We start from the raw sequence: 20,563 nt of genomic DNA, 5'->3' as shown, positions 1-20,563 counted from the left end.
ATACTTGATATAAAGAATTTGTGCTTAGGTACATACAGGTAACACACTGCTTTTGAAGGTTGCGTAGGTACTGAAGACACGTGACTCCATGCTAACTTCTGTGCATGTGTATATGTATTTTTCAACTTTTTTTTTTCCTGTTTTTTTCACTCAGTAGTTTTTCATGGTTCTTCCTTCTGGAAGCAAGCATGAGCTGTCAATAAGAATAGCTTTTCTGGCTCAGTGTGAGAAGCACAACATAGAAAATACCTCAGTCAAACACATGCTAAATGAAGGAAGAATGTGAAATTAATGTCTGCTTGTGTTGCTATTTTGTGAAACTTACTGCTGTTAATACCAGATTTACTCTGCAATTATGTTAACATGTTCAATATTTTTGGTGAAACAAACATCCCTGTTATGTTTTTATATATTTCTTGCATGAAACATCATTAGTACTGTTGAGACATCTGTTAAATTAAACTTTTGTTTATATTTAGGTTTATGAGTTAGATGGCATCCCCTTGATCCTGGACAACTGCAGCATTGATGACAACAATCCTTGTATCCTTTACAAAAGAATTCTAATTATTGAACATGACTTATAAGAAAAGGTGTGGGGGTTTAATGTATTTATGCCAGCATTGCTTTCACTTGGTACCTAACTCTAGCTGGCCTCATGAGTTTCTAGGTTGTATTTAAGTGCTTGGTTTAGAAGTGAGAAAACTCATAAATACACTTTCATGAACTGGATTCTAAATAAGCTGAACTGTGGTTATATTCTTGTTTCCTAAAATAACAAATATTACTGCTTTACAAATGTTAATTCGGAGAGCTAACTGTGATAGAAATCTGAATTAAGACTATGTTTGGTCATTGTATGAGATCTTGGAGCTTTTGCTTCAACTGCAGTCTACTCAGTAGACTGAAATAAGTACCCCATCAATTCTATATGCTTACTAAATCTGACTAGAGGTCTCTGTGCTTAGAATAAGTTAAGGCTAGCAAGCTGTAATGAAAATGTGTATAATTGAGAGAATTAATGATGCAGATTACTGAAATGCTGGGGAGATTTTAATATAAATGGCATTGTACTTAATATTTGGGACTTTTTTCTCCTAGGGTTTAAGAGCAGACACTTTCCAAGATAGATTGCTATTAGAGGGAAAAAACTTTATATTGAAGATAAACAGTTGTGAAGCAGACTTATCCATCTCTTCATGAACCGCATAGTAATCTTGCTGGTGTGTTCAGTGGGTGAGCTATTATTTTCTGTCACCTAGTCATTAGCTCCTTGTAAGTTTCTGATAAGTGCATCTGGAAATCAAATGCCTTTCCTGTCTAGAGTAATGTGAGCTTTCTTATACTGAACACATGAAATGGATTTTTTTAAAATGAATTTGTCAAAAAAAGCTCACTTTTTAACAAGTATCATAAAAAAAAAAAAAGCTGTGAAAATGTTACATGTTCTCATAATTGTGTACTGTAGAACATCATCTGCATATAAATATATCTTAAAAGGATGAAATAATGTAGGGACAGATGATAGCAAAATGTTAATAAGCTGGGTGGAGGAGCAATGGATGTTAAGTATCCTCTGAGTTACTCACTTTGTTGCTTTATATGCAAGGTTTTTGCATTCACCATATTCCTATAGTTGGAGACCTGACTGTGTGTCTCTTGACAGTGCACCGAGTAGCAGAGTTGTGCTTCCACAGTCTGATTCTGGTGAGGGGCACTGCTGGGTGCGGTGGGAAGGGCAGGGAAAGTTACCTTTCCTAAGCGGAAGAGCAGCCCTGAGAAAACCTAGTAAGGAGTTTTGATCCCAAGTCACTTTTCCTTTGCTGGAAAGCACAGCTGTGCAGCGACTTTTCGAATTTCTTTCTAGGATTAATCCTTCATTTTAGCTGTTAGTAAAAGAGGATAAAGTTTGAGGCCTTCAAAGGGTAGAGTTGTAATTTACGATCTTGAATGAAATGAAAGCAAAATACCATGGGAACCTTTACTGCATTTTGAGCAATGTGGAACTTCTTACACCTCTTCATACAGGCTGACGTTTTATGGCTGTACTATAAACTCCTCACCAGAGGATAAAACTTTGCTTACTTGGTTTTTAAAGACTAACTACATGTAATGACACCTCTTAATATGAGCTTTCACCACTGATCCATAGCATACAGTATTCAGGTATACGAAAAAGTAAGTAGCACGTGGGCAGAGGGGGGACTTGGCCTGCTGTGACAAAGTTTGCTGCATCAGCTTTTGGAGCACAGCTGCTAGCCACTACTTGGTTTATCATTTTGACCTAGAGCTATTCCAGGTGCTCTTGTGCTACATGAAGTGAATGCTGCCCTGCTTCTTTCCTGCCTCTGACGTTCCTCATCTGCTGCGTTCTCAGCATGTCTCACGCAGGGAAGCAGAAGAGGAGTTTGCAGTTATTATCTGTCTCTTCTTTCATCTACTTCGCAGCATATTCTGCTACTTCTAGACACCACAAACCAAGTCCTTAGTAGCATGTAGGTGCCTGACTCCATTGCATAACATTCCTCTGAAGAGATTCAACTGTTTCTCTCCTCCCTTTGTGCACCCAGTCCTGTCTGGCACAAATCCATTTTGTGATGCTTGTAAACCAGAGCAATGTTCTTACTAAGATTTGAAACCCTACTTGCTTAAAATGGAAACATCCTAAAATTGCCTGTATTGTCACTTTGTGATCCAGAGTGAATATATTTTGTCTCTTTTCAAGGAAGGTTAACTAAAAGCAAGTATTTAGGCAACTCTTGAGCTGGCTGTTGAGAGAGTTGCCAAAATTCTAATAGGATCACTCAGTGGTGCTGCAGTTTGCCAAGGTGATGTAGAAACCTGCAAGGAAAAGCTTGGTGTAGCTCTTCAGCCACGGTTCCTTCAGAGAGTCGGGTCCAGAAGCTTCTCTTTGTGTTCTTGTTTCTAGTGCCTGGTTTTGTGATTTCAGGCTGTGTTACTCGGATTTCTCCTTCAATAAACCTGACTGGAAGAATTTTCATCCAGATTCCTTTTATATAAGAACAACTTAGATTTCTTAGTGAAGTGTTTGTAGATGCACATTTTTGTTTGATCTTTATCTGTTTTGGAGACACCCAAGCTCTACAGTTAGGATGTCATTATGTTTTCTACTGAAAACAGAGTTGATATACTGATTTTCTATATTTTACTAAGTTCTGCCTCCAAATCACACATACAAAATTTTCCAAAGAAAAATGTAACTTTTGTGGTAAAAGTGATAGGATTTTTTTTCTGGACAAAAAAAAAAAAAAATCATTTCCCTAAAGTATGCAATCCATCAGGAGAAGCTGAACTGCCATGTTAGATGTTAAAAGAGCTCTTTATTACCTTTGAGAGCTGAAATCCTTTGATAAATCTTTTTATTTGCAGCGTATGGAAGCATACTGAAAGAGGAAGTGGGTCTGCTCTTATCCTAAAATAAATTCCTTTGTAAACCTGTCATTACCTTAAAATTGCATCCTTTGAGATCCTAAACAGTTCTGTAATGTGCATAGAAATATCAGGATCTTCGTCACTTATGAGATTGCTAGCTGAAATTCAACTGACATGTTTGCATTGCTTTAACTTTTTAGGTTTGAATTCATTTTTCAGTGCCCAGTTTGGGAGAACTGTTATCTTGTCTAATTACATCTGAGACAGACTTGAATCTTTTACATTTATACTAAAAATAGTATTTTTTTCCTTCAGGATATTTCATGAATAAAAGCAACAAAAAACCCTCCACCCTTGTTAGTAACAGGTATGAAGATGATTATGGGCAGTTAAGAGCAAATTTGCTGTACCTCTTGCAATTATTTGAATTGGTATTTTAAATTTTCAGCTACTATAACTTTGCATGGCTCCAAGTAAATTCAATGGAGAAATGCTGAAAGATACCAGATTTTCAGCTGTTAGCTATTAGGCTTTTAGCACAAGGGAAAAGGTAAACAGAGTGAGAATGAGGAGATGCAGTTCATTATAGACCTTGGGGTCTGAAGAATTAAACTTCAGAGAAGGTTGAATGTCACTTTAACTTTTTCTGTCCCCTTTAAATCTTCCATCTTGGATTGGCCTGTATCCTAATCATAACTGTCCTTCTGTATTCAAAAGAAAAAAGAGTGTTTCAAAATGCAAGTGGACTTGTTTGCCTTTAGATTAAGGAGAGGTTCTTTCATTAGATGAATTTTTGGTTTTGAAAATTCAGTTTCTTGTTCTGCTTCTGACAAGTTGGAAGCATTGTGCTTTACTTATGTAACCTGTGTTTAAAAACAAATGAATTAAACCTGCCACAGAACAGCAGAGTGGGTTGGAGATCCCCATCTGGGTAATACCAGTAAAAAATTTACTCTAGATCCTGTTTTTCAGGTTATTTGGATTGAAAAGGTGTTCTAAATTAAAATATCTTCTATTTTGCTCTCTGAGCCCCTATCTTCCTCATCTCTGACAGGCTCTAGCATCAGACAAGAGCCATTCTTTTTGTTCTTGTGTTTTACCTCATCCTAAGCTCTTAGTGCTTCTTCCAGCTTCATTTCTGACCTTTCACAGATTTCCACTTGCAGACATAAGGAGGGAGGCCAGCCCATTCCGATCAAAAGACTATTGACTCTAATCATAGAAAAAAGGTGCTTATGAAAGACTTTATTTAAACTAACCTGTTTTATTGAAGACTTTTCAGTTTACCTTAACTACGTTGTCTGTTTTTTTGCTACTTCCTAACATTTACACTCATGAATAACACACAAAGATGTCCCTTTTTTTTTTTTTTTTTTTTTAATTTAATGGCTTCCCTGGAAATATTTATTGCTATTTTAGGAAAAATATTATCCAAAGTACTTCAATGTAATAGCTGTTAGTGGTAAAACTTGAAAATCAGAAGTGAAATACAGTTTTGAAGATGGAATATTCTTGTTTTTTCAGGATGCTTGCCAATCTTGCCCTTTTGAGATTCTTACATTAGGTGTCTCGATAAGTTGATTTTGTGAATGGCTGAATTTAATTTGAATGACCTTATGTAAGCATCCATATTATATTAACCTCTAATCAGGCATGTTTTTCTGTTAGCCAAAAGTGCAGTCATACTTAGAAAAAAAAAATCCTGCTGAGGGGGGGTGTGTGTGTATGTACACACACACATATATCATAGAATGGTTTGGGTTGGAAGGGACCTTAAAGATCATCTAGTTCCAACCCCCCTGCCATGGGCAGGGACACCTTCCACCAGACCAGGTTGCTCAAAGCCCCATCCAGCCTGGCCTTGAACACTGCCAGGGATGGGACATCCACAACTTCTCTGGGCAACCTGTGCCAGTGCCTCACCACCCTCACAGTGAAGAACTTCTTCCTTACATCTAATCTAAATCTGCCCTCTTTCAGTTTGAAGTCATTACCCTGTGTCCTGTCTCTATATGCCCTTGAAAAAGTCCCTTGAAAGTTCAGCTTTCTTGCAGGCCCCCTTTGGGTACTGGAAGGCCGCTATAAGGTCTCCCCAGAGCCTTCTCCAGGCTGAACAACCCCAACTCTCTCAGCCTGTCTTCACAGGAGAGGTGCTCCAGTCCTCATCATCTTCGTGGCCCTCCTCTGGACTCACTCCAACAGGTCCATGTCCTTCTTATGTTGGAGGCCCCAGAGCTGGATGCAGTACTGCAGGTGGGGTCTCATGAGAGCAGAGTAGAGGGGGAGAATCACCTCCCTCGACCTGCTGGTCACGCTTCTTCGATGCAGCCCACTGTACGGTTGGCTTTCTGGGCTGGAAGCGCACATTGCCGGGTCATTTTGAGCTTCTCATCAACCAACACCCCCAAGTCCTCCTCTGCAGGGCTGCTCTCAATCCACTCATCACCCAGCCTGTATTTGTGCTTGCGATTGCCCCGACCCATGTGCGGGACCTTGCACTTGGCCTTGCTGAACTTTGTGAGGTTTGCACGGGCCCAGCTCTCAATCCTGTCAAGGTCCCTCTGGACGGCATCCCTTCCCTCCAGCGTGTCGACCGCACCACACAGCTTGGTGTCGTCGGCAAACTTGCTGGGGGTGCCCTCAATCCCACTGTCTACGTTGCCGACAAACATGTTAAACATGGCCAGTCCCAATACCAACCCCTGAGGAACGCCACTCATCACTGTTCTCCACTTGGACATCGAGCTGTTGACCACAACTCTTAGAGTGCGACCATCCAGCCAATTCCTTATCCACCAAGTGGTCCATCCATCAAATGGATGGACCCGCCCTGGTCAGATCTGTCATTATCTCAACCCTTTGGGCCCTACGTTGGGTGCCAAAAAGGACTGTCGTGGTTTAACCCCAGCCAGCAGCTAAGCACCATGCAGCCGCTCGCTCATTTCCCCTCCACCCAGTGAGATGGGGAAGAGAATTGGGGAAAAAAAGTAAAACTCATGGGCAGAGATAAAGACAGTTTAATAGGACGGAAAGGAAGAAAATAATAATGATAATAATAAAATGGCAACAATAATAATAATAAAATAATTGGAATATACAAAACAAATGATGCACAATGTAATTGCTCACCACCTGCCGACTGATGCCCAGTTAGTTCCCAGACAGTGATCCCCCCAGGCCAACTCCCCCCAGTTTATATACTGGGCATGACATCACATGGTATGGAATACACCTTTGGCCAGTTTGGGTCAGCTGTCCTGGCTGTCTCCTCCCAACTTCTCGTGCCCCTCCAGCCTTCTTGCTGGCTGGGCATGAGAAGCTGAAAAATCCTTGACTTAGTCTAAACACTACTTAGCAACAACTGAAAATATCAGTGTATTATCAACATTCTTCTCATGCTAAATCCAAAGCATAACACTATACCAGCTACTAGAAAGAAAATTAACTCTATCCCAGCCAAAACCAGGATACCATGTCTCTCCAATTTAGAGACAAGGATGTCATGCGAGACAGTGTCAAATGCTTTGCGCAAGTCCAGGTAGGTGACATCAGTTGCTCTTCCCTTATCCACCAATGCCGTAACCCTGTCATAAAAGGCCACCAACTTTGTCAGGCATGATCTGCCCTTAGTGAAGCCATGTTGGCTGTCACCAGTCACCTCCTTATTTTCCATGTGCCCTAGCATAGTTTCCAGGAGGATCTGCTCCATGATCTTGCCAGGCACAGAGGTGAGACTGACTGGCTTGTAGTTCCCTGGGTCTTCCTTTTTTTCCCTTTTTTAAAATGTTTACATATATATGAGGAAACACCCAGCTGGCTATGTTTTAGGAGTAAGAATTTTCAGCAGTTGTGAAAGGAAAACCTGTGGTTGCTGTGGATATCCATACATAGGCCCCTTAGTTTGAATAATGGATGAAAATGTAGAAAATATAAGTTAATTTTCAGATACTCCTTCCCTAAGCTGCTTCTATGATATTCAGTCTGAAAGTCATCTGAGGGGTAGATTGAAAATACTTTTGACTTCATGGCAGCAGCAAGTATAATTGTGGTTCATGAAACTTCTGGCTAAAGCTAGAAGAAATCAAGTTGCTATGGTCTACAACAATGGCAGTTTGTTTTTGTGAGATGCCAGCAAAGACTTTTGGGGGAGCTGACAGACATTTTGTTTCTAAGTTACAGAGTGCAACCTAAAACAGGCCACATACTGTAAAAAAGCCTCACAGCTGAATAGCAGCCAGTAGAAAGCAAAAATCAGAGTGTGAGTTGACTTTTTAGAGTAAACCATCATACAGTTGAGCATTTTCACGTAAATGTGGCTATCTCATGTATGTTGGCAAGAAAATACAGCATAATGTTACATCAGTAATGGTTGCCTTTCTTTGGAAAGCTCACTTCAGGCACTGCCAATGCATTTAGTAGTTTGAGGTGACCTATTTGATTCTGTATTTTCATAAGCATACATAAAATCATGTTATTTCAGTGGATATGGTCAGTGCAAAGGACCTAGACTACTGATGAAAACAGTAATGACCTCCTCATGCCCAGTCAAGTTCTGCCCACTTGGAAGAAATTGCCCTTTTGTTCATCCTATCGACACTTGCTTTGCTGCACAGGCTTGGAGTCTACCTGGGCTAAATGGAAGTGTATTCTTTGGAAGAAGGTTTCAGTTTTGCTTTATTGCAGGTTGCTGCTGCTGCAACCCATATCCTTGGACACAGAGCACTATTAGAATCTTATTTTCTATAAACCAGTACTGATTGTGTTACTATGACTTTAACAAAAAAGGTAGATAGTAAGTTTTTAGTGACCCAGCAGTGGTTGAGGTTGGCAGTGAAAGAATGGGACTTGTCAGCACAGGTAAAGAGCAGAAACTTGTTGGCCTGAACCTTTAGGTTCATAGTGCCAAAGACAACACAAAATATCAGCTGAGTGGAAGCCAACTACCATAGATGGAACTAGGATGAAAAGAAATGGTCAAGCAAGAAGAAGTTGCTGTATTGCCATACTCCAATTCAGACTAATTCAACTCCAATGTGCTGAGAATTCTTCTTTAAGGAGAGTGGGAGGATTTCTGGTTTGTGGCATATGCACAAACCTTAGCTCCTTCTCTGTATCTTACAATTATATTCAGATGAACTGGTCAGACTAGAAGCTGGAACAGGTACAAGTGTGGTTATTCATTGAGCAAGAACAGTCTGAGAGGGGCTTATTCCTTTCACCTTATTCAGCAGACCAAATCCTATCCTGTTCCTGCAAGTTGCTGCAAATTCTTTATAGCTATATTTTGTTAGATACTAATGGAGCCTAGGGGTCTGTGTGGCTCACAAGGGAATCCCTCAGTATTGTATGATAAGGGGATTTTTTTTGGCTGCAGTGGTGGGCTGGCTTGCTAAGTGATTCCCAAGAGGCTTCAACCTTTTTTGTTACTTCTCATGGTGAAGGGGGAAAAACACAGCTATTCCCAAATACTGCTTTTGGTTTTAGGTGGGAAGGTCATCTGCCCACCAATGCCTATTTCTGTCACTATGTGTCAGGGTGTTTTTACACTCTTGAAATAAGCATTGCAAGTAACCAGTCTTGTTCTTACAGAAGTGTTAATGGACTAAAGAGGTCTGGGTTCCGTTCTAAGTAGGATTTTTCTGTATGATATTGAGTAAAGTGTCCTGAGTGGGATTATTGTAAAGCTCTGAAGGGGGAGGATCTAGGTGCATGCTCCCGGTTGAAAAGGGTACAGGAGGCATTTGTGTAACCTAATTTTATGTTAATTCACTCTTGACATTGGCTTCACAGCTGAAGAGTAGGGATAATACAACTTCCGTGTCTTAACGCATTGTTTATCTTTTCTGTATGTTGCAAACTCTTTGGAACAGAACTTAGTTAAAGGTGAGGAACCAACCAAAAAAACCCTACCACATTAAGCATGATATTTGGTAGATCTAAATTCTGACCCAAAGACTGCAGTTCTGAAATGTTGATTACAAGAAAATGTTTACTTTAGAATGAAAACAAAAGTGTGAAGTTTTCTTGTGAGGTGTTCTACATCTACTAGCTGTATCAGTAATCCACACTGTTCCCCAAGAACAAATTTTCTCTTGTCAAATGTAACATTCTCCTAATATGAAAAAGACTTTAAGACCACAGAAGGAATGCAGTGTGCAGTACAGGAAAAGATATTCTGTGAAATGAAAGCACTGTTCCTTTTTTTTCTTCCAGAAATGACCACAGATTAAATTTTGTGTTTGGACATTTAACAAAGTTATAATTTCTAATGGTATATTTCAGGTTGCTGATGCCATAATTTCAGGATACAATTTATTTAGTGCATCTATGCAGGACGTAGGATCATGCTATGTAGGATGATTAAACACTGAAATTCAGAGTTCATGGGGAGGGGGGAGAGTATTAATTTTCTTGACGGTATATAAAATACTAAAGCAGATTTGCAGAGATGTAAATGTGAAGTCTCTTCTTCAGTATTTCACTTCTAGCCAGCTCCAGTAAGTGACAACTACCATCATTAAGAAACATGTGTGATGTACAGGGTCTGTCTTAGAGCTGGAGGAAGTTTAACAGAGGTATACAGAGTGCAGGAAGGCTCTTTCAAATGTTACATTATAATATTTCTAATCCTTTGAGAAGAGTAATCTCTGTAGGCACCAACTCATGCATGTAAAAGTGAAGAATTAAAGTTAATAACTCTATTTCTAAACCAAATATTGTCATATTTGTCCTCTGCCCTAATCCTCTTGGTGGATTTAAATCCATGACAGGCTTGAATTCTTGAAAGAAAGCGGATCTGTAGTTACCAGGAGCACCAAAAAAAAAAAAGAAGAAATGGAGAAAATATAATATTTCACTGCTTTTATAGCTCAAACAGCTTGCTTGATTTTTCTGTAGACTTTCTTTTGAAAAATTCCCCTCTGGGCTGAGACGAAGCACTAGAAATTTGAGACCCAAAGGTTTTTGTTTTTTTTAAATAAAGCTAGGAGTGGTTCAAAAATATTGTTGAGAATGGAATGCCTTCTACAACCACCTTATCATATTTCAGTCTGTCTTCTTGACATTGTTTCTTGCATGCCTCCAGAGAATATTCAGATGTCATATGGCCAATGCTTTGCATAATCTCTTTATTCTGACATTTTTCTGTTGTCCCATTTTCAGTCACTATTATTAAAACAAGCTGTAACTTCAGCTGGTGAATGCATTGTCCTGTGTAGCTCCTTCCTAATCCTTAAATCGTTTTCCCTCACTTCCCCAGATCTTTGTTTAGACTTGGTTCTACTTCCAAAATGATTTCCAAAGTGTAACCTTTCCTTTCTCACTAAGGATATATTTGCAGTCCATTCCACTGACCTTGTTGATTTGTTCTTGTCTCTTGATGTTCTGAGATTTCTTCAAGGAGATGCAACCATTTCCTGAAATTGTAGCAGATATAATTGTGGCTAATGGCTATTTTGCAAAACATGGTAGAAAAACGTTAGTTGGTTATAATTTAGTTGCATCTTTCCAAACACCCATTTATTTAACTGTTGTTATTTTTGGATGCACCAGACATCATCTGGTGTCTGTGAGACTGGAGCTGGAGTCTCATTTACCTTCATTGTTTTGATTATTTGTCATAAAATAATGTTTGAAATCACCAAAAGCAGCAGGGGTGGGAGTTATGCCATGTAAGTTATTCAAAGACCCTGAATCAATAAAATACTCAAGTACAATGCTGAAAGATAAGATGGCATACAGATCCTTGTTGAATCTATATAAATAGATGAATCTCTAGAGATTATAAATAGAAAAAGAGCTTCTGTCCAAATTGTGAGTCAGCTTACCTTGTCATGTACTTCGAGTGATAAATTATAATTAGTTTGACCACATCTCAGGTATTAACTGGGTTGGGTTTTTAAGTCTAGTGCCAAATTTTTCAAAGTTTTATTTGACTTCTATAATTCCCATTTTAAAGTGGTTTAGAAAAGCTGTTTATTTCTATATGTATGCATATAAATATACATGAATATATTTCTTTGTGTAGGTGGAGCTTTTTTCTTTACAAGTCCAAGGAAATTTAGAATTCCTACAGTCTGCCTGACACTCAGTCAGTTTGTGAACACAGTTACCATCCCCCTATGCTTTAGTGCTTTACAGCTCAATGTTTGTGGTAGGTTTTGATAGTAATTTGATACATGAGTTTCAACTTAATGGAATTTTGCAATTTTTTTCTGTACCTGGGAAAAGAAGATAAGCTAAGGCATTTTTAACAGTTAGGTAACAGCAATTGAAGCTCTTTCTTTTTAATGTAACAACCTGCTAACTCTCTGGTACCTCTTACAGATAACTAACAGATTTAGTTGTCATTAATTCTTAAAATGGGATTAGTGTAATAGAAGGGACTGCAAGAACAGAATATTGTAACTGTGGAGCATTAGCTTGAGATTGATCAAGAGTGTGATTCTTTCTGTTTTAAAACCAGATGATTTATAGTTACTCATAAATTATGGGTTTCTATTAAAAATGTAAGTCATAATTTTAAAAAAAATTGGCAGCCTAAGCAGCAAAAATGAATGTGTCATATTCATGGTTTTAAGCTAGTATTACAAGTCTGAGTATAGGAAAAAGTAAAACAAACTAGAGGTTATGGCTTAATTTTTTTTTTTTTTAAAGTTCTGTAAGTTTTGGCATAAGAGACATTATAATAAAAATAGCCTGACATAGCTAAACATGTACTATGGCTTTTGTAGCTCTGGAGTACTTGACCGAAATTTTGTGTTTAATTTCATAGTATACTAAGGTGTCTTGGCACTGTGCTTTTAAGTCCCACAGAGCATGAGAGGAGGCACATAGGATATGGATTAAATGTTGTTTAGCTGGCAGGCATTAAAGACTAATAGCAATCTGGGTATATAATACTTTTCAGTGGTGTCTTGTGTGATCTGTTAACCTAGAAATACTAGTGATCTGGGGAGAAAAATCCCCACATTGCTCTAGGTAAGAAATGTCTTAGTAACCCAAATTGCTGTAGTAGTAAACAGCACTTTAATGAACGTTGGGTACCATTTTGCTGATTGTCACTGAAGTGAGTATGTAGTTAAAAGTAGTCAAGCCTTGGAACTAAAAATGAGCCCTCATGATCTGGCTCTGGATGTCAGAACTGGACAGTGCTGAAAATGTGTTTCTGAATGACCTGGAGAGCTTGGACTCTACTTGTGGGAGCATAGCTAGGAGTGAGAGGGCAACTGAATGTTCTGAGGTTTTGTTTTTCACTTTTTCTGAATTATTAATAGCCAGAAGGAGCAGGCAACTGTGTTGCACCTGCAATCAGCCATGTAGCAAATTTTGGCAGAATTTGTGACAGCTCTGGTGCCTATGCTTCAAAAGGGACACTGAAAAATATAAATGAAGAGGTACAAGAATTATGCAAAGCTTGGAATATCTCCCTCAGTTTCTCTCTTCAGTTCATGCAGAAGATGCTTACTGAGTGCCTTGATTATGATCTGTGGATTTTTTTATTTTTTTTTAATCTATAATGAAAATCAGTGTTTGGAAACAATTCTAAAGAAATCTAAACCAGAAATAAATCACAGGCTGTAATGAATGAGAGATTTACCCATTGGAACAATTTATTTAGGGATACAGTGAAATCTCCTGGTCAACATTGGATGTCTTTCAGAAAAAGGCATGAAAATATCTTGTACATGAAACAGAATTGACAGGCTTGATTTCAAGAGTGGCTGACCTTCGGCTGTCTGTGTTCTGTGCAGAAGTGTTGGGCAAAAGAGGGATAATCATCCATTCTGGTCTTAAAGTGTATTTGTTGCCCATAGATACTTAAATGGATGAACTTTCACTGAAAGTTATACGTGAGATACAACGTGCCCGTCTGTTGATTATACGGAAGATATCAGCCCAAAAACCTGTATCCTACCAGGCGCACTTTAAGAAATGGATTCATCATTGCAGATGATGGGTAGGATGTTTAGAGACTGACAGAAACACAGGTAGCCAGAAAGATGGTGTTTGTCTGCTAAAGGAAGCGATAACTACGGGTGCAAGGGGGTAGTGAAGGCTTGGGAACTGGAAAAATATATTTAATCTACAGTTATTTTCTGCTATGGGTGTTTCCTAATTTTTGTAGGCTATGAATTACAGAGAATGTTGCCTTAGTGTTGAAACTATTGCGATGACTTTAAACTGAGTAGTTTTGCCCATTTGTCTATTCCGAGATGGTATCATTTGAGATCTTCCTCTGGCAAAGCAATGTTCTTCTACAGAGTGGAATTTGAGCTGCAAACCCCAGTTCACGTTTTTGGGGATAGGCTTTCTGTCTTTACCAAAATATTTTGTGGCAGCGAATTTGTACGAGGAGTGCTCACAGTAAGCATCAGCAGCCCACCCTGGTCTCCCTGTCCCAGTAAGGAGTAGGAAAGGGCTGGCTGCAGGCATCTCATTTCATGCTTGTCCAGTGAAGCTTTGCTGCCACGTAGTGGTGGAGATTGAAGCTTGTTTGGTGGTGGATGGTCCAACCCTCCTACTGATCTCTTGGACCAGGTGAGAGTTACCTGCAGCAGAAATGAACCTCTGCTTTAGGTTCCCCAGTGTTACAAATCTTATCCCTAAAAAGTGTGATCAGGAATAAACGCCTTTTCCAGCATCCAGTGGTGCCTCTCCACCTTGGAGGCTTCTCGGTTAGATGGGTTGTGCTGTGTCTCTTCTGCAAGGGCCGGGTCAGGCAGGGGAAGGAAGGAAGGACATTCCCAGCTGAAAACAGCACTGCCTGTTTCTAGCTTTTAAACCCAGAATGTGGTGACTGCAGTCATAGGTGATAATAACTGCTATGGAATAAATAAAAATACAGGCAACTGCAATATTTTAGACCTTTGTATTCTAACTTCTAGGCAGAGTATTTTAAGTTTGTATAGGCTAAATTCCTAAAGCTTTCTGATGCTCATAATTTAATGTCAGGTATAAATAGCGTCCAAAGCATTAATTCTAAAAATATGAATTAGCTTCTTTAAGTACATAAATTAAGATAAAACCTTCAGTTCCTTACATTTCCTGTGATTATTTTTTTGGTAATGTCTTAAGCACAAGTAAAAGTTATGTAAAAAAGGTAAAGCAGTTGTAAAGAATTGCTATCATCTTGCACGCCTTCTAGGACTTCATAAAACTACTAAAACCCCCAACAGGAAGGAACCTATAGAGTTTTGTAAGTAATTTGGCTGACTGCGAGGGACCAAAATCCTGACTGTCTACTACGTGTGGTCAATCACAGCACATTGATCCAAACTGTGACTTAACAGTTGCAGTAGCTGTCTAGAGACCTCTTTGAATGGTGAGAAGAATTATCTTCAAGTTGCTGTGAAACAAAAGTACTTAAAAGGACTGAAAGACTTGAAGGGGAAATGGTTTATGTCTTTTCAGTTTGGTCCAGTCAGGTCTGTAAGTGGAAGTGATTCTTCTAACGTGACGCTTTAGTATTTCACTCCTGTCTGCAGAAGTTTTAGTGATAGTTGGATTACTTGTTGAAGACCAGAAAGAAATATAATTAACAAGAATTATATTTGCATTATCTCTGGTTTCTAGCTCTATAAACCTGTTCCAGAAAAGCTCTTAGAGAAGTTGGGTGGCTTTAGCTGTTGCATAAACAGCCCGTTTGACTAGGGTTCCATCCCATGTGGGTTGTCTTTCTTGATAAGGTTTTGTATCTCTTCCCATATTTGATTGAAATGTAGTTAATATTTAAATAGTCAAAAATCTGATTTAAATGAGGTAATGGAATTGGGCAAAGAATATCCTCTTTTTCTCATTAGGCCAAATTACTCTTAAAGAAGAAAGTTTCCTAAGAAATCATTTAATTATTGAAAACCACCTGTAGTGCAGGAAAAAAAACTAAAAAAAAAAAAAAAAAAAAAAAAAAGTATCTACACAATGTAATAAATCAAACTCTGCACCAAGGATGTTATATTTAAAAATTCCTCAGTATTAATAACTATCAAGGGGACTTAAGAAAACAGATGTGTGTATTTCATTCTCCTTGTCGCCACTCTTCAGTATCCTATATGAGTTAATGATAATACTTAACTTTTAAAACTTACTACTTGCCTTTTTCAAGCAACATACTTTCAAGATTACTTATGCATTGCTGCATATCTATCTCATCAGATTCAAACCTCATTAATAATTATGCCTACTATCCTTCATCCGTAGAATCCAAATTGGTTTGTAGAACAATTTGTAGGGGTCCTGATGGCTGCAATAGACTTGCCAATAACATTTAGTCCAAATTGGACCTCCTAATAAGAGAATGAAAAGCCAGAATACTCTCTTCGGGAAGTGGTTTGTAAGTCCTCCTCTCCAGTAATGCATCACAATAGGATATTGGTTAGTGACTCCTGACAGTATGTGGTTGTATTTTCATACACCATTAAACTTGTAACAGTCACTGTGCTATTGCCAGCATTGACTCTAGCAACCTCTGGTAGCAGAATCCATATGAAAAGAAACAAGAGAATTGTGAAAAGTTCCCTTTGCAGTCAATGGCAAAACTTCCACAGGATTTAGTAGCATAGATTTTCATGGTTTATGTTGATTCCAGATAGGAAAATTTTTCATCTCCTGGGGCAGATTGCCAGCACATTTTCTCTACCTCTCTTCCTTTCTCCCTGTATGCTCCCCTCCCTGACAATTGAAGTTGTGACCCAGAGGAGTTTAGATGATAAATTTTAAATTGCTGTATGAAGATGTTACACAAGTATGGAACACAGGGCAAGCTGACTCAGTTTTGTTATCGCTTGTATAAGTCAAAATAACATAGGAATCCCATAGCATACAGTACTGATGGATTTTAAAAAAGAGTTGCTGTAAATGCATACCAATGTTTGCTTTCATTCCCTAAACGCAGTCTTGTAATGAGGCTCCTGAAAAATGAAATGAAAATTTTTCTTTCTTTTGTATGCCTTCTGCACTGTGACAGAGGTACTGTAATCTTCACTTCCTTGTCTATAATATTAATTAATTTGAGAGTGCAATATGTCCTCTTGGAAAAACCTAGACAAGTCTATGCAATCAGATCTACTGTGCTTGCTGCATTTCTTTTCTTTTATGCAGTTTCACAACAAACAGGCTCATGCTCTTATTTGTAGTAACTATGGAAACTTTAGAAGCTCTCTTTCTAAAGCTGAGCATACAATAAAGTGCTTAAAGTGTTGGTAGGATTAGAGACTCTAGAATATGTTTAATTTTCTCTCTCTGTCTCTATCTTTGGAGAGGAGCAAGAAGGTAATGTGAATATTAGCTGGGGACTAGCTTTAATCTCTGCTGACACTTAAGTCTGTCTAGGTCTGCACACAGCCATCCAAAGGTCTTAGCCTCACACAGCATGTGAACAAGGGAGATCATGCATATTCATGACTGAATTTACAATGGAAAACCTACATGCAGAAAAGAGTTTTTGAGTGAGTGAAAACGTTATTGAAACCATTTTGCAGCTTCAGCTACAGTAGTCAATAATGATAAATGCCATAATGATGATAGAGTTCATAAGATAATGGGGATGTCTTAGATATTATGTAAGCATGAATGGATACGATAGTAGGAAAACATCATTTGCTGTGGGGTTTAGCAGTGTTTTTGTGTTGAAGGAGATAAAGGTGATGGTAGCAGGATTATTGCTAAGGCTAATACAGAAAAAAAAAATTTTGAGAGTACTTTTTTCTCTGTGTGGCACTTTGTGTGATCAAGAACTGCCACTCTTTGAAAATTACTTCTATTTTTTTAGGAGGTATTCTTTTATGCAAGTGCTGTATTTTATGCAGAGCTGTATTTTAGGAACACAAGAAAAGTCTGCTCCTCGTCCCAGGAGCAGAGCCAGGGAGAGTAGTAGCATGTTTCTCACAGTCCATTGGGAGAACTTCATGTTACTTTTTGGCACTCGTGAAGTGCCCTAAATCAGACCTCAGAAGGACCTGCTGGGTATCAGCCTTTGTTCATCTGCATTCATCAGCTTGCATACTTTACTGTTCTGAAATTTATTTCTTACCATTAGAGCTGATGAGTAAGATTCTGCTCATACATGATTTTATTTCTTTGGTATTTTACTGTTGTTTTACATACTCAAACATAACCTGCAGTGGAAATACTCAGTTTATATAACTTAAATGTAGCTTCGCACTTGTCTTCTCACTTAACTATAGTAGTGATGCACTGAAAGAAGAGAATACATTGATATTCTCTGTCACGTTCACCTATTAAGGCTTTGATGTGATACGTAATTTGGGTTTTTTTTTTAATTTCTCTCCTCTGTCATTACCTCATGCCAGAATTTTTTAAATGAAGGAGGTGTGCAGCATATTTCCTAACAAAGTTTGAAGAACTCTGTCAGAAAAAAGCCCCATAATTCTTACTGTTTTGCCGTTTTTGATTTTCAGTTCTGGGCTGCTTGAATGTGAAAATAAATATAAACTGCTGTTAAAGGCAGGGGGTTGTTTTACTGATGCATGCCAATGCAGGATTGTTCCCTAGCATGTATGTTTCTTGTGATCTTTGTGCAAGCTACTCTTCGTCTAAGCCCTTCTCCCTCTGTTGAGGATTCCTCGTGTGCTTTTTATTTCAGTCCCTTCTGTATTCTCCTTTGGCATCTAAGTAGCGCTGTAGTTAGGTATGGTCATAAACTTTTTTTTTTGGTCTCCTGTATTCTCAGTTTATCACTTCCCCGCTCTTAAAATGTAAGCTTGTGAAGGCAGGACCTGGTCTTATATTAAGAAAGCTGCTTCTGCTACATGCGGTTGTTCATCCATCCGCATGGGCTGGTGCATCCAACGACCAAGCGTGAGAGACTGCCTCTGCCCAAAGCGTGCAAGCCGAAGGGCCAGCTGGAGGTGGCAGCAAGGCAGGCGCAGCAGTCAGTGCAAGGTGCGCAGAGAAAATGGCAAGACTGCTACTGTAAGAATGTGCGTGCAGTGGTACTGGATTTTCCAAATGCTGTCATGATAAATTGTGTAAGAAAGTCCAGTTCCGGTATTTTACTGTTCTGGCTGAAGTTCCCATCTTCCCCAATTGAGGAGTTTTCCCCTCCAGTCACCCCCTGGCAAATGCCCATAAGAACACTATCGTATCTCTGTGCTTAGACACTGTCCAACCCCAAAGACGTCAAGGAGATGAGTAAATTGTGCATATTCTTCTGCTGGATGTGAAGCTACATGTAGTAAATAATTGGTGCCCTGCAGGCAAACCACTTTTGTGTGATTCAGAATGGCTTGCCCTCCCATATGGGTAACTCGGGAAAGATTATATCATAACATAGCTTTTCAGCTGCAGAATTGGGGCTAACATCTCTGACACTTCATAAAATGAACACTGTAGTTCACTTGGAAGATGCCTGACTGATAATCCTGGGAATTTAAATCCTTCGTCTATGGCCCTGACATGTGCCTCAATCCTGGCCTCGAGGGACCACCTTAGAAGGTGAATGAGTTGCAGCTTGTGCCCATTTAAACAGGAGCAGGAGCTACCTGCTGGTGATCTTAGCGTCTGTTCCGTTGGCAAGTTTGTAAAAGAACCCAGGCACAAAGAACCGAATTTAGATAGCATTAAAAGTTAAATATTTTTAAGTGTCTCCCACGTTATTTGTGCTATTTTCAGTTGTTAACCTGGATATGTTTCTCTCTTTCTATATTTCTTCAGCTTGTACAGTGAAAATAATAGTTGTCGTCTTTCTTGTAGCTGATTTATAGCTCATTGTGTTTGCCAGTTCTTGGAACTGCAGTGTTGAAGTGTTCAGATCATAAACACAGTGACTGACTTTTTTTTATTTTTTCTTAAATCTCACCAGGAAGATCATTGGAACATTTCAATTAACTGTAATTTTGGTTTAAAACAATATGTCCTTTTAATTCCTGCAGTTCATTTGAGTTTTGTCTTGTTTTTTTTAATTCAAGATAAAACCTAGTAAACTTGCCTGAAGTTAACGGACATACCTCATTTAAACTTAAATTACCTCATATGCAAGTATTTGCAGGTTCAGAATCATTGCCTGTAAATGTCTTTTTCTAACCCTTGATTTCTACTGTTTTTCTGGGTTTGAGGGATGGGGGGGCAGCAGGGGGAGGGGAATGCAGTAATAAATTAAAATAAGCATTGTTTCATCTTTAAATAAATAAATGATCCTTAACTTTGTCCAACAGTTGTGAACCAGTGGGCAGTATATGCTATCCGAAATCTCACGGAACAGAATGAGAGAAACCAAGAGCTTATTGCACAGATGGAGGAGAAGGGGCTGGCAGACAATTCTGCCCTTGAGAGTATGGGTTTAGAGATAGAGAAACGAGATGACAAGTTAATTCTGAGATCTGTCAGGAAAAAGCCCTCATGAACAAAACATTAAGAAGAGTTGAATCATTAAAAGAGGATTTCTCTTTTAAAATATTTTTCCCTGCTCAGGCAATCAAGATTTCTTCAGTTTTAGTTCCAGTCTGCTGGAAGTGTTGCATTCAGAAAAACTGCCAAATGATACTTCTGCCTCGCTGCTGTAAACAAAAGGACACCTACACATTTTCTAAATACCTAGGTAAATTAAGTTATGGAAAAAAATCCTTCTTTTCAGATGGTTGAAATTTCATTACTTTCTTGTTTTGTTAGAAAGATGTCATGCGTGCGGTATTGAGTTGTTATAATTTCCATTGCTGAATCTGGAGATAACTATCATTAAAAACTCAACAAAGAAATAACTGCTTTGCAGTCTGTCTTCTCTGTTTAAAAGATCTATGCTGAGTCAGGGCTAAACAATGAAAGTTACTCATTTTCAATCATAGTGCTTAAATATCTCTGCACTGGAACATTGCTGTACATAAATATGTAGTGAATTAAATACAACATGCCTCCTGTGTGTCTAAATTATTATTAAATTATCTTTTCTACCTTGTTACCTTTCAGTCTTCATGACAAGTATATTAAAAACAAAGCTGAAGCTGTTGTGGCAACAGATGCTACATTCCTTTGCACTGGGGCATGTCTCTGTTTTGGAGACTTGGGTGTTTGTTTGAATTTTATTTGTTCCTTTGGATGGTAAGTCAGCCCACTTTCCTTTTATTTTGCACTTCTCATGGGTTTTCTGAACTCTGGCAGACTGCTGAAGAGGTAGTTTCTCACTGTGATTAATTCTAGCAGTTTCTTTTCACCCCTC

General features: G+C 38.7%; 1 protein-coding gene across 5 annotated transcripts in view; it reads left to right on the top strand.

Moving 5' to 3' along the window:
• Positions 1 to 20,108, top strand: part of ATXN10 (ataxin 10) — a 106,422-nt gene extending 86,314 nt beyond the window's left edge. For all 5 annotated transcript variants that reach the window (XM_030040976.2, XM_030040974.2, XM_030040978.2 and 2 more), the window contains 2 exons: positions 480 to 543; positions 19,566 to 20,108. In XM_030040976.2, the coding sequence (XP_029896836.1) occupies positions 480 to 543; positions 19,566 to 19,753 (252 nt within the window). In that variant the 3' untranslated portion in view covers positions 19,754 to 20,108. The remainder of the gene's footprint in view (positions 1 to 479; positions 544 to 19,565) is intronic.
• The last annotated feature ends 455 nt before the right edge of the window (positions 20,109 to 20,563 follow it).

Source organism: Aquila chrysaetos, chromosome 17, assembly GCF_900496995.4.
Source record: "Aquila chrysaetos chrysaetos chromosome 17, bAquChr1.4, whole genome shotgun sequence".
Classification (NCBI taxonomy): domain Eukaryota; kingdom Metazoa; phylum Chordata; class Aves; order Accipitriformes; family Accipitridae; genus Aquila; species Aquila chrysaetos.
This window is presented reverse-complemented; position numbering and strand designations above follow the sequence as displayed.